The sequence below is a fragment of the Orcinus orca genome, chromosome 14 (assembly GCF_937001465.1).
Source record: "Orcinus orca chromosome 14, mOrcOrc1.1, whole genome shotgun sequence".
Lineage (NCBI taxonomy): Eukaryota > Metazoa > Chordata > Mammalia > Artiodactyla > Delphinidae > Orcinus > Orcinus orca.
In genome coordinates, this window is record NC_064572.1 from 65,895,889 (window position 1) to 65,910,042 (window position 14,154).

General features: G+C 35.0%; 1 protein-coding gene across 3 annotated transcripts in view; it reads left to right on the top strand.

Annotated features, from left to right (window-relative positions):
- The window catches only part of SLK (STE20 like kinase), a 56,602-nt gene that overhangs the window by 22,506 nt on the left and 19,942 nt on the right, over positions 1 to 14,154 (top strand). For all 3 annotated transcript variants that reach the window (XR_004481307.2, XM_004265881.4, XM_004265882.4), the window contains exons 5-12: positions 4,579 to 4,651; positions 4,810 to 5,004; positions 5,806 to 5,887; positions 7,845 to 7,973; positions 8,317 to 9,687; positions 11,665 to 11,795; positions 12,023 to 12,146; positions 13,603 to 13,782. Coding sequence is in view for 2 of the 3 variants with exons in the window: in XM_004265881.4 (XP_004265929.2) it covers positions 4,579 to 4,651; positions 4,810 to 5,004; positions 5,806 to 5,887; positions 7,845 to 7,973; positions 8,317 to 9,687; positions 11,665 to 11,795; positions 12,023 to 12,146; positions 13,603 to 13,782 (2,285 nt within the window). In the remaining variant the exon portion in view is untranslated. The remainder of the gene's footprint in view (positions 1 to 4,578; positions 4,652 to 4,809; positions 5,005 to 5,805; positions 5,888 to 7,844; positions 7,974 to 8,316; positions 9,688 to 11,664; positions 11,796 to 12,022; positions 12,147 to 13,602; positions 13,783 to 14,154) is intronic.

Sequence of the window (14,154 nt, forward strand, 5' to 3'; positions counted from 1 at the left end):
TTTGGAAAAAATGTCTAAAAAGGCTCCTTAGGAGAGAGATGAAAAAAAGGTTGAGAAACACTGATGTATAGGACCTAGGCTGTTGGACCTGTAGAGTTTCTCTCATCTTGCATTTTGCTGACTGTGTACTCCTGATGACTTTAGTAAGTTCCTCTCTGTATTTCCCTCAATTTGCAGATGAATCCAAAAGCCTCATCAGTCTCAAGTCTGACTTTTTTGGCAAGACTATAGGTGGTTTTGTGTTCTTTCATTGGGAGGCATGTAATACCTGCTTTTTGATCTTTTTTTGATGTTAGCAGCTGTTGATGTTTAATGCCTATATCCGTTCTTTGATTGGAGTGGCAAAATGAATTACATCATTTTGTTTTCGTTTATTATTTTTGATAATAATTTTGGTGTAATTATTCATCAGTTATTTCATTATTTTCATTTATCATCATTATAAAATTAGGAATACTTATATAAAAAGACACTTCCCTTCAACTGTTTGGTTATTCAGGAGTATAGTTCCTATAGACAGGACAGGAAAAATGCTTGATCCTTTCCTTTTATTTATTTAGCTTTAAAGACAATGAATTGGTTCTCTCTCATCCTTAGTTGGTGGCCAGTATTTTTTTAAATGGCATTATTAATTCATGAATGTAATTTTATTTTATAGGTTTCAAATCTATTACAATTTTTATCCTTATTAAAGCTCACGTTGTACCATCTTGGTCAGTGGGAGCTTCCTCAAGCTGGCTTGTTAATCTTTTTGACATGACTCTACTAATCTTTGGTAGATTCCTTGCCATCTGTTAGGTTGAGATGTTTCAGGCTCATCTTTCACATTTCCTGCCTCAGACCTGTAATTAGCCATTTCTTCAGGAAGCCCTGAAGAAGAAGTTTTAGTAGGACATGGTATTTCAAGACCACAATCTGAGTGTTAGACATGCTTACAGTTTCTGGATTTGCCTTCATTCTAGGCCTTTACAAAGGACAGAACTAGGCTCTCATGAGTTCCTACATATGACCTATTCAAATTCAGGGTAAAGCCTTTTTTTTCCCTTCTCTTAGCCCCTTCTGTATTACATCTGTATCGCTTTTCTTCTATCCTGAGAATCTTGCTTCTCAAGAACATTGAAGATAGATTTGGAGTATTCTGTAATTTCTCATTTTAACCTTCATTTCTATACTCAGCGCTCACCACCGCTCTTGTTCATGTCTCTTTGGTTATGTTGGTTGTCTGAAGTTCATTCTCTGGTAGATTTCTCTGAAAGGGCTCTCTGAGTTCTTATATAATGGTAACACTTCTACCCTTTATACTTTGAAGGTCAGTTTTGCTGGATAGAAAATCCTTGGTTCACATTTCTTTCCTTGAATATCTAAAATATGTTCCTCTGTTTTCTTCTATTATAAAGTGTTATTGAAAAGTCTGATGAGAATCTGATTTTCTTTCTCGTGTAAGTCATGTGATCTTTTTGCCTAGATGCCAAAGACTTTTTTTTTAAGGACTAAACTTTGACTAAACTTTTCTAAGTGTTGTTTTTTTGTTTCCCGCTCACCCCCCACCCCCCAGGAAGGTTTTCTGTAATTATAGATACGAGTATTTGTTCTGTTCCCTTGCACTGACTTTCTCCTTTGGAGACTTTTTGTCAGGCTTGACAATCATCAGTATTTATAACTTTCTCTCAGGTTCTTTTTATCTTTCTTCATTTTTTTTCATTGTGGCAAAATATACTTAAAATTCACTGTCCTAACCATGTTTAAGCGCACAGTTCCGTAGCATACGGCGCATTCACACTGTCGTGCAGCCAACCCTACCACGCCTCTCCAGAACCTTTTCATCTTCCTCAACTGAAACTCTGTACACATTAAAACGCTTAAGTCCCCATTTCCTCCTTCCCCCAGCCCCTGGCAACCATTCTCCTTTCTGTCTCTGTGAACTTGACTACTCTCCGTACCCCATGTAAGTGGAATCCTGCAATACTTTTCCTTTTGTGACTGGCTTATTTTACTTAGCATAATGTCTTTAAGGTTCATCCATGGTGTAGCATGTGTTAATTTTCTTCCTTTTTAAGGCTGAATAATATTCTGTTATATGTATACACCACATTTTATTTATCCATTCATCCATTGATGGACACTTTGGTTGCTTCCACCTTTTGGCTTTTGTGAATAATGCTGCTATGAACATGGGTGTACAATATCTATTTGAGTCCCTGCTTTCAGTTCTTTTGGGTATATACCCAGAAGTGGAATTGCCAATTCTCTGTTTAATTTTTTGAGGAACCACCATACCATTTTCCACAGTGGTTGCGCCAGTTTACGTTTCCACAACAATGCACAAGAGTTCCAGTTGCTCCACCTCCTTGCCAGCATTTGTTATTTTCTGTATTTTTGATGATAACTATCTTAATGGGTGCGAAGTGGTAATGGGTGTGCATTTGTTGTGTTTATTTGCTCTTGCATTCCTCCTACTTTAGCCTTTGTTTCTAAAATTGTTTTTTATTTCTAATTTTCCCTTGAGTTCTGTCACCTCATTTATGAGTTTTAAAATTCTGACTTCTGTTACTCTTTTATGTCATCATTTTTTAGTCTTGTAGCTCATTTTGAAATATAATTTTGATCTTTTTTAGTGCATGTTTTTCTGTAAGTGTACTGAAATCTTATTTGAATACAGGAATATACTTCTGTGTAAAATAATGCATCATTAAAAATAAGTATATTTTTGAAGATTTAGGAATGCCAAAATAGTTTTGAGTTGGTTGACATTTAAAATAGTTGCACTTTGTTTCATTAATTCATAAATACAGAGAACCTTCCAATTCTGTGACATTGTATTAAGTGTACACAGATGCATGTAGAACCATACTATCCTCAAGAACCATATATACAATAATCAAATTTTTATGGTCTTGTCAGATCACATTGTTACAAATGGAAATAAGTATGTAAAATGCTATTTTAACAGACCAGCATATATATGCCATATCATTATAAGTAGAACTGTAAAGCACATAATGACCTTAGTTTTCCCCTTTGCACAAAAATGAAGATGGCTTCTTGTCCCTCCTTAGTTTACCTCCTGCTCATAAGAGTGCTTCGAGAGGTACGAATGTTGACAGTGGACCTTAGTGGTTTAGGCCTGTTTCTCAACCTCCTTTCCCAGTCATGTTCTGAGGGGGAAACAGTTAAAAAGAATAGACCATTAGTAGCTTCTAGGAACACACTGGAATACGTACTGAGCTGACTCTGCCTGAGTAGAAAACCTCTTCTGGCAGGAATTTCATATTGTGATCTCAATCCCATCCTGTGGAAACATGGCATGTTATAAGTTGAGGAAGTAGGGGGGTAATAGGGATGGAGAGTCCTGAATAGATCTATTTATGTTGCATTTTCTGCAGATGTATCTTCCAAGTATAGTATGTTCTATTGGCAAATTCATTTATTAATTTAATTATAAAACATTAATGAAATATCTAGTGTAACAAGAGACTTCATACACCATATTAAGAAGCTTAAACATCATTCTACAGGCAATAGGTGGCTGCCAAGATGTTTTAAGCAGGAGAACTACATGGTCAAAAAAAGAAAAGAAAGAACTATATAATAGACATAAATAATTAGAATATAGGGCAGGATTTCATGAGTTTTAAGAGTTCTACGGCCAAAGTATCACAAGGGTTAAAATTACACATATGATTAATAACAGTAGCTGACGTTTATTGTGTGTATATTCTGTGCCAGGCCTTGGGGCATGAATACTAAATACAGGATTTTTGGTATTTATTCAGTTTTGAGAATCATGGCATGTCAAATGAAACTTTAAAAGTTAAATGTATATGGCATGCGGTAATTTATGCAGCAATAGCAATTTTATGTTGCTATTAATGATTGAGCTCTAAGCTGAAAAGGAGTTAACAACCGATAAAGCTATAATGTTGCTGTGCCCTATAATTTAAATTAGAAAGCATCGTTCCTAATCATTTTCTTTGTGGTATAATTTTATGAGGAAGTTAGCAAGACATATGCTGTCATAAAGGCTGCTTTGGTATAATTTCTGTTTTTCACACTATGGAAAAAATGTCCCTTAATTTAATTGTCACATATAGCACTAGTTGGCGTTTATTTTGGTGAAGTGGATAGACTGATCTATTTTAAAGTTACTTTTTTTTTAACATCTTTATTGGGGTATAATTGCTTTACAATGGTGTGTTAGTTTCTGCTTTATAACAAAGTGAATCAGTTATACATATACATATGTTCCCATATCTCTTCCCTCTTGCGTCTCCCTCCCTACTTTTTTTTTTTTTTTTTTCAATTCTGGAGAATTTGTGATCTGAAGATGTGTAAGGATGGTGGTATCAAGTGTATTAATGATGGAATCTTTTCTTTGGCAGTTTTTTTTTTGGGGGGTGGGTGTATGGTAGAAAGAGGGTGGTCAAAATTAGGATGATAGAGAAGTTATTTATCTTTCTATTTTGCTTACCCTTTAATAACAGTGGCCTCATTAAAGACTTGATATGCTTTTCCCTTATGTTGAATATAGCGTCCTTTGCTTAAAAACTGTCATTAATACTTTTGTATGATTATTTCAAGCGGATTTTGGAGTATCAGCTAAAAACACAAGGACAATTCAAAGGAGAGATTCCTTTATCGGCACACCCTATTGGTATGTATTCAGTTTTATGGATTTGCAGCGTTAGTTATGTCAACAGTTATTATTACTCATGAATTTTGTCCACATAATCAATTATACTATCTTTCACGTGGTTTGTGATCACTGCTCTTAAGTTAAACATCTTAATTTTCAGTTCTCTGTCTTCATAGGATGGCTCCTGAGGTAGTCATGTGTGAAACATCTAAGGACAGACCCTATGACTACAAAGCTGATGTTTGGTCCCTGGGTATCACTTTAATAGAAATGGCTGAGATAGAACCACCTCATCATGAATTAAATCCAATGCGAGTGCTGCTAAAAATAGCAAAATCTGAGCCCCCTACATTAGCACAGCCATCAAAATGGTAAAGTATTCCTAAACAATTTTTTTTAAGAAGCAAAACTTGATGCTTTATTCTTCCAACTTTCCAAGGGTATTTAAATTTAGGTACATGGTACAAAGATTGTATGAAGTAGAAAACTGATTTTTGGTGTATTTTCAAGACTTAAGGACCATATAAACTCCTGTAACTAACTTTCCCCATAAATTAAAAGATACCAGTGATTTGAGTTCTACATGAAAGAGATATTTTCTGTACTATGAGAAAGTGAGGCATATATGTGATTGATCTGTATTTGTGGAGTTTAATATAATGGAAGGGGGCTTCCCTGGTGGCGCAGTGGTTGAGAGTCCACCTGCCGATGCATGGGACACGGGTTCGTGCCCTGGTCCGGGAAGATCCCACATGCCGCGGAGCGGCTAGGCCTGTGAGCCATGGCCGCTGAGCCTACGCGTCCGGAGCCTGTGCTCCGCAACAGGAGAGGCCACAACAGTGAGAGGCCCGCGTACCGCAAAAAAAAAAAAAAAAAAAAAAAAAAAAAATATATATATATATATATATATATATAAAATGGAAGAATTTGTGATTTTTAGCATACTTATGGATATATGGCTATATCTCAATGACTTAAACTATGAATCTATTTACATATATGTAACTTATATTTATAGATAAATGACATGAAATATTAATATTCTCATAACTAGTTTTCTTATGTTGAATTAATACTATTACATACATAATGGAACTTAACCATAGTTTCTCAGAGTTTTGATTTTATTAACAAGAAAAATAGAATGTCATTATTAAAATTTTATTTTGAAGGTCTTCAAATTTTAAGGACTTTCTAAAGAAATGCTTGGAAAAGAATGTGGATTCCAGGTGGACTACATCTCAGCTACTGCAGGTAAGATAAGAGTAGTATGACAATGGCAAACCATATAATTGTTGTAGCACCTCTTTAAGAAGAATACAGTTTCAGCTTCCTTCAGTGTGCCCTCTCCCCACTTGAGTTTCCCTGTGCAGACTCACTCAAGGTTCATTGTAGTAGTTAACATTTGCTTTACAAACATTTGCTGCTGTTATTAAAGGGCATTTATTTAGCTTTTAAATTTCTCGTATGCTTTTTTGATTCGGTTTAATTGTGTTTTTTTCGTTTCGTTTAGTTATTTCCACTTTATCAGTTACTTACATTTTGTCTCTCCAGTTACTAGAAAACAAGCACCTTGGTGGCAGGGGCCATGAGCTAATTAATTTTTTTTTAATGTCCCTTACAGTGAGGGTAAATGTTCAGTACATATTGCTAACTTTTAAAAAATGGTGTTAAAGTGATTGGATAATTTTGTTTTATAGCAGGACTTGTTTGTAATATTTGAAATAAAATTTTGTCAATAATAGTATAGGTAGAGAAATAGAATGACAAGTCTTGAGGCAGTTACTGTTAGATTGAGTACAGCTCCTCCATTGTAGTTTTTTCGGTTGATCTATTTATCTGGGGGGAGAAGCGGGAAAAATTTCCTTTCTCTGTACAACAAGTATATCCTTGGAACACACTTTCTCTTATTATTTCACTACCCCCCCCCATTTGAAGGCCTTAATCTGTGACAAACACCAAGTGCTGAGTGTACAGAGGTGAATAAAATATCTTCTTACTCTTAAGAATATTTGAACTATGTCAAAAAACAGATGTTTATAGACACTTTTTATTAATTTTTATTGGAGTATAGTTGCTTTACAATGTTGTATTAGTTTCTGCTGTACAACAAGTGAATCAGTTGTATGTATACATATATCCACTCTTTTTTAGATTTCCTTCCCATTTAGGTCACCACAGATCATTGAGTAGAGTTCCCGTGCTAAACAGTAGGTTCTCATTAGTTATATATTTTATGCATAGTAGTGTATATATGTCAATCCCAGTCTCCCAGTTCGTCCTATGCCCCCTTCCCCACCTCGGTAACCATAAGTTTGTTCTGTACATTTGTGACTTTGTTCATCTATACCATTTTTCTAGATCCCACATATAAGTGATATTATACAGTATTTGTTTTTCTGACTTCCTTCACTCTGTATGACAATCTCTAGGTCCATCCGTGTCTCTGCAAATGGCACTATTTCATTCCTTTTTATGGCTGAGTAATATTCCATTCCATCTTCTTTATCCATTCCTCTGTCAATGGACACTTAGGTTGCTTCCATGTCCTGGCTATTGTAAATAGAGCTGCAGTGAACATCGGGGAGAATGCATCCTTTCAAATTACGGTTTTCTCTAGGTACATGCCTAGGAGTGGGATTGCTGGGTCATATGGTAGCTCTGTTTTTAGTTTTTTAAGGAACCTGCACACTGTTCTCCCTAGTGGCTGTACCAATTTGCAGTCCCACCAACAGTGTAGGAGGTAGATATTTTTAACGGAACTTTAAAGCTTTTTGTAATTCTTTTATTGAGGCTTTATACATATTGTTACTTTCTAACAATTAAACATATTGTAAACATACTGTTACTTTCTAAAACTAGTAATGTACTTGAAACTTGCTTTAAATTTTAATTTAGATTTTAGGTTATTAAGTTTTCAGACATAGAGAAAAGTATATATACCTACTACCCAGATGTAATATGTTATCATTTTTGACATATTTCTTTCAGATTCTTAAAAAAAGGTACAGATACAGTTGCAGGCAGCCCCTACTCCTGCTCAATTCCCTCCCCCTCCTTTTCCCAGATGTAATATCATCTGAAGTTGTTTGTATTTTTCCTACTTATATGTTTATGTTTTTGCCACATAACAGTGCGTTTTATATATTTGAAATTTACTTCACAAGCATTTCAGTTGTTACTGAGTATGCTCTTTTTAATGATTAAACAGCATCCCTTTGTGACTGTTGATTCCAACAAACCAATTCGAGAATTGATTGCAGAGGCAAAGGCTGAAGTAACAGAAGAAGTTGAAGATGGCAAAGAGGAGGATGATGATGAGGAAACAGAAAATTCTCTGGTCAGTATTTAGAAAGGAAATTTCATTTAGGTCATTTTTAGAGTTGAGTTTTGAGGTATGATTGCAGCTGTGTCTAAGAATTAATTGATGGGTAGCATTACAAAAACCTTTAATTTTAGAGGTGAAGATTTATTAAGTTTGCTTGCTGCCCATTTTTGTCATATTTATTATGTGAAGATTTGTCAATTCTTTAAGTTATTTTTATAATTTCATCAAATTTTACTGAATAAAGATATTAAACCATTATATATATGAATTAAATCATTTTTATATATGAAACGTTATTTTGGTTACCATCTTGAAATTATGTTTTAACACTAAAACTGTATAAAATCTTTTTTAGCCGATACCTGCAAGTAAGCGTGCCTCCTCTGACCTTAGTATTGCGAGCTCTGAAGAAGATAAGCTTTCACAAAATGCTTGTATTTTGGAATCTGTCTCAGAAAAAACAGAACGTAATACTTCTGAAGATAAATTTAACAGTAAAATTCTTACTGAAAAACCCACCACCGATGAACCTGAAAATACTGTGGTAGGCATTAATGAACATGTTAATGATACTCATTTAGAAGCTATGGCTGAACTTCATAATAGAGCAACAGTAATCGAGGAAAATGGGAGAGAGGAGAAGAGACCCAAGCTTGAAAATCTACCTGACACAGAAGACCATGAAACAGTGGACATTAATTCAGTCAGTGAAGGAAAAGAAAATAACATAATGATAACTTCAGAAACAAATATTGAACAGAATCTGAAACCTGAGGAAGAAGGGGATCAAGAAAAGCAACAGATATTTGAAAATAAGTTTATAAAATCTGAAGAAATTGAAGACACTGCTATTCAGACAATGGATTTAGTTTCTCAGGAGACTGGAGAAAAAGAGGCAGATATTCAGGCAATTGAAAGCGAAGTTGAGTTTACAAAGGAAGACACCCTCGAGGAATTGGGAAGAGATGACAAAACTGAAAAAGATATGATCAGTGATACAAGCAAAGTGATAGGAACAAATGAGGCAGAAGACGTTGCTCAGAAGGCAACTGAAAACAGTGCTGAGGATGCTCAGAGTAATGATGGGAAAGAAGTGGGTGAAGTAGGCCAGATATTAGTGGTCAAGTCCACAGAGGGTCCTGAGGCTGGTGGTACTGAAGAAGTTTCTGTTAAAGAAATAGTTGAAACTAATGAGATAGATCAAAACTCTGTAGAAGGTAAAGGTGAGGAACAGTTAATCAGCAGTTCAGAGAACATAGTGGAGACCAGTGAGGAGCTCGGGACAAATGAAGTTGAGATTAATGAATCGAGTAGCACTGAAGGAATGGAGGTCAGAAGTGCGGTGACTGATAGTGACCAAAAGGCTTTAGAAAGTGAAACTTGGGATGCTCGTGAAGCCACTGCTCAGATGGACACAGAGCAGAAAGATATCCCGTGCGAAGTGCCAATTAAAGCAGAACCTCAAGTTCCTGCCACTTCACAGCCCAGTGAACCTCAGCCTGTTCTAATACCCAGTATTAATATCAACCCTGAAGATGCAGAAAATAAAGGAGAAATAGGTGCTTTATCAAAAACTGAAACCATGTTACCAGAATCTGAGAATCAAAAGGAAAATGATACTGATTCAGGCACTGGTTCCACTGCTGATAATAGCAGCATTGACTTGAATTTATCCATCTCTAGCTTCCTAAGCAAAACTAAAGACAATGGATCAATATCTTTACAAGTAAGTGTGCATGGGTCCTTGTTTGGGTGTTTCTTTGTTATTTTGGCAGTTGAGAGCTTATGTGAAACTGACATCTTGAAAACAAAACAACACTAAATCAGTGTAGTATTAACCCTATAAAATTCTTAAGGCCTATGAGGGCAATCAATGAAAAAATAAACTAAGATTCTGGATGTAATCTTTAAATTTTTTTGTAGTACCTATCTATTTTTGCCAACTTGATAGAAATAGTATAATACAGTTGCTTACTGGAATTTGGGTTTTCCTATTGTACATACCTAGGTATAATTGTAGCAAGAATCAGCAGTATATGAAAGAATTGAGGACTTGAAAGAATGATCTCTTTTTAAGAATGTTTAGGGTATAAACAGCCCTTGTTACCACTGGCACATGCGGTGACCACTCTTACCTCCTCAGTCATAGCAATCACTACTGCCGTGAGAATCATCGTGAGAAGAAAGCCAAACGCTAACCCTCGAACACTTGGAGCTGTTAAGCATAATTCTCCAATCTGAGTTACTGGGGGGGCTGTGTAGAAGTATGGAGTGGGGCCAGAGAATAAGTATTTATAGCAAAAGATCCCATGGAATTCTGATACAGGTGAGACTCTGGATTGACAGGTGGCAGAAAAGCAGAAAGAACTGAAGAAAATTGACCTTAGGGATAGGACGCCAGGGCATGACTGATCAGCCTGCGTATCTGCCCCAAATTATTACATGTATTGCCTAGATGGTCTTCAGTTTTCAGGTTGTTTCCCTGCTGAAATTCCATTAATCTGAAGTTCATTCACTGACTTAATAGTTAGCCTTTCCAAAAAATTCAGATACTTCTGTGAGAATTAAGGTGATATTAGCTGTGGATACTTTAGTAGGAACTGAAGAAATGGAAAATTTGGAGGTTACAGGGAGGTAGATTTATTTTTGGAGCATGCCCACTTTAGGTTTTAGATGAAGTCTGGATAGGGTGGCCGTAGTTCAGGGCTTAGGGAGAGCAGTGTGAGAATACTGGAAGCCTAGAGAGTACAACAGTAAGAGGCTGAAGAAAGGTGATTAGTAAGTGCCAAAGATCAACTTAAAAATTCTAATGCATTTTGAATGTAGTATTTTCACATTCCCCTTTTGCTCCCTCTGCTTTCTAACCTTTTCCACCTATCAAAACTACGTAATTATCTGTTCTGAATACTTACAGGTTTACCAAGAAGTATTTGTAGCAGTGTTACACTTGTTATTTCTCTTTGCTTTTAAAAAGCATTTGGATAACCAACTGAGAAATGAAGAGTTTGGTCTTGATAAAGAATTTTGGGCAATAGCTAACAGGCAGATCTGGTATTTTGGGAGTACGGTAAAGGTGCTGTCTTTCTAGTAACTCTAAAATCACTCATCCATCTCCAGCCCTGAGATGGAAGAGGGCTGGTGATACTATTGTTGATGAAATGGATTTTGAATCCCAGTCCTGGCAGTGTTAATAAGTTATATGGGAGCCTTTCAAAATGAAATTCTCAGCCACCCTCAGACCTATTGATTTAGATTCTTTAAGGGATGAGCCCCAGGAATTCATTTTTAATTGCTTTGTAAGTGTTTCTAAAACAGAAAAGCAGAGGTATCTGCGAACCTACAAGATAAAAAGAGGAAAGAATGGTTAACATGTGAAAGTTGTACTAATTACTCTTTTTTGTGAATTGCTTGTTACCACTTGTGCCTAATTATGATGTGGTATAAAAATTCTACATGTACATCATCAAAATGCATAATTTCACTTGAAAAAAAATTGATTTTATCTGTAAAATCATGTGAAAGTCAAATGAGGTGTGAGATGATATAATTGGCTTCAAAGTTGAGTCTTACTGATTTCTATTCATACTTTATAGTGTAGTCTTCATAGCTGTTCAGTTTCTTGTTTTTGTTTTTTTAAGAAGAAAATGTTTTCTCTCTCTAGTATTCCCCATATAAAGCCTAACTAAAATAAAATCTCACTCAGGAAACAAGAAGACAAAAGAAAACGTTGAAGAAAACACGCAAATTTATTGTTGATGGTGTCGAAGTGAGTGTAACAACATCAAAGATAGTTACAGATAGTGATTCCAAAACTGAAGAATTGAGGTTTCTTAGGTGAGTAGAGAAACAACATGATTTAAACTGGTTTTGTGACTTCTCAAGTCTCTGCAGAGTCTGAAGAATAGAGAAACAAGAGTAAAGTCTTGGCTAATTTTGGATTCTTGTATTACTTTTCCATTTGAAAATAAATGTTACTTTTAAAGTTTTTTTTCTTTTAAAGCATTACTTCAAAGGTGTAACTTTTGCTGTCTTTCTCTATCCTTGCCATTAAATTTTATCAGACGTCAGGAACTTCGGGAATTGAGATTTCTTCAAAAAGAAGAGCAAAGAGCCCAACAGCAGCTCAATGGCAAACTGCAACAACAGCGAGAGCAAATTTTCCGGCGTTTTGAGCAGGAGATGGTGGTAAAGTCTTGGAATTTTGTACCCTTTTGTTAATAAAGAAATTTAAGGCTTAGAAAAAAACCCACCACTGACAGGTTTTAGAACTTGTTCTCTGATTACTAGATTTCTCTGGCTTTGTGATGCATTTCTCGCCTTTATCTCTTTGGTGTTTTAGATGCTTTCTTTTTTCTTCTCTTCTCTTCTCTTCTCTTCTTTTCTCCTTTTGCCTGACTTACAGTGTGTTGGGTGTTTTCATTTTTCTCTGATTAAATCTGTCATGAAAACCTGGAATCATGAAGCTAGTAGATGGTTTGCAAAGTTCTTAGGTGTGCCTGTTGCTGTATAACTTTTTATTGTTACAATTTGACCTCTCAGAATTAGAATCCAAGATTTAAACCAGTCTAGAGCAGTTGTCTTCAAACTTGGCTGAGTATTAGAACTTCCTGGGGAATTTTTCAAAATACACTTACTTCTCTAGCTACTACAGTTAAGCTTCCACATACCTTTTCACAGCTGCTAGAGAAGTTAGTGCTGACTTGTAAAGGGTAATTGTCACCGAGTCTTTAAATTTTTACTTTGTGTTCAAAGTTGGAAAAGGAATTATTAATGTGATATAAAATTTCAGTAACTTATGTTGAACATGTAGCTTAATGTAGGTTAGAAAAAAGATCATCTGAAATGTTATAGGATTCATGGTTGATTATAGTACTTACATTTTTATAATTTTAAGTGGTAAGGATTGTTTTGTGTGAAGGTTGGCATTGCTGATTACATATGTTGGATCATAACTTAGAATTCCTAAGAAAATTATGAACTTTTGTTCTCTTTGAGTATTTTTACAGTACTTATATTCTGTTTTTTCAGAACCTTATAAAAACTGTTTCTCCCCCCCCATATTTTCCAAAATATTTTGCTTTTTAATTTTTTTAAAAAGGAAACACCCTTTACAAATACCTGTGTCTAAAATTGCAATGTTACTCAAGTATTATATAAGCAGGAATCTTTTGTTGAGAGAGTAGATTTATAATTCTAAAAGGTTTGTATCAATGAAATATGATGTTTAAGAATCTTAATGAGGAAGAGTAAATTTGAAAATGACAAGTAATGGTACGTTTTTAAAATAGACTTCAAATGAGACCTTTGATTTATCAAAAATTTTATAGGATAAATATTGAAAATTTTCTTTAGTATTTCATAGCAACTGGATATTCTTCTAGATTGTCTAAAATTTTTGAACATTCTACACTTGTACAATAGAAAAAAGTGTTTCCCATATTAGAAAAAAACGAAATGCACATCTTTCTGAAAAATTTTTAAAACATATTTGAGTGCATTTGAAGTTGTTCAGTATTGCAAAGGGTACATATGACGTCACTCAACTTAAATGCCAGTTATGTGCTCTTAGTAAACATCTTCAGTATAATGATATGAGCGTTAATGTTAAAGTTAAATGATCTTGAGCTACATCATTTTACAGAGCAAGAAACGACAATATGACCAAGAGATTGAGAATCTAGAAAAACAGCAGAAACAGACTATTGAACGTCTAGAACAAGAACACACAAATCGCTTACGAGATGAAGCCAAACGCATTAAAGGTGAACAAGAGAAAGAGTTGTACAAATTTCAGAATATGTTAAAGAACCGAAAGAAAGAGGTAAGTGTAACTACTGTTTTTAATGTACACTTAAGACTGTCTAAGGAATTAAGATAATACTTGGTAGTTAAATGGCACTCATTCATTTTGTTTTTGGTCTTCCCAGCAGTTATGTAGGGTAGTAGTAAGGTCAGATGTTATCTCATTTTACTGCCAAGAAAACTGGAGTAGAAGAGGTTTTAATGGCCTGTTCAAGTTCACAAACTATTATTAAATGTCCAGCTAACCCTTGAACCAAGTCTTCAAATTGAGTGTAATCCATTTTCCTTTCAACCTATCACTTCTCCTTTATTAATGCAACATTTAAGGCCTGACATAGTAATGTTTTTTTTCAAGAAAGCATACTATGTTCTGTTTGCTGGTGGCAATAAT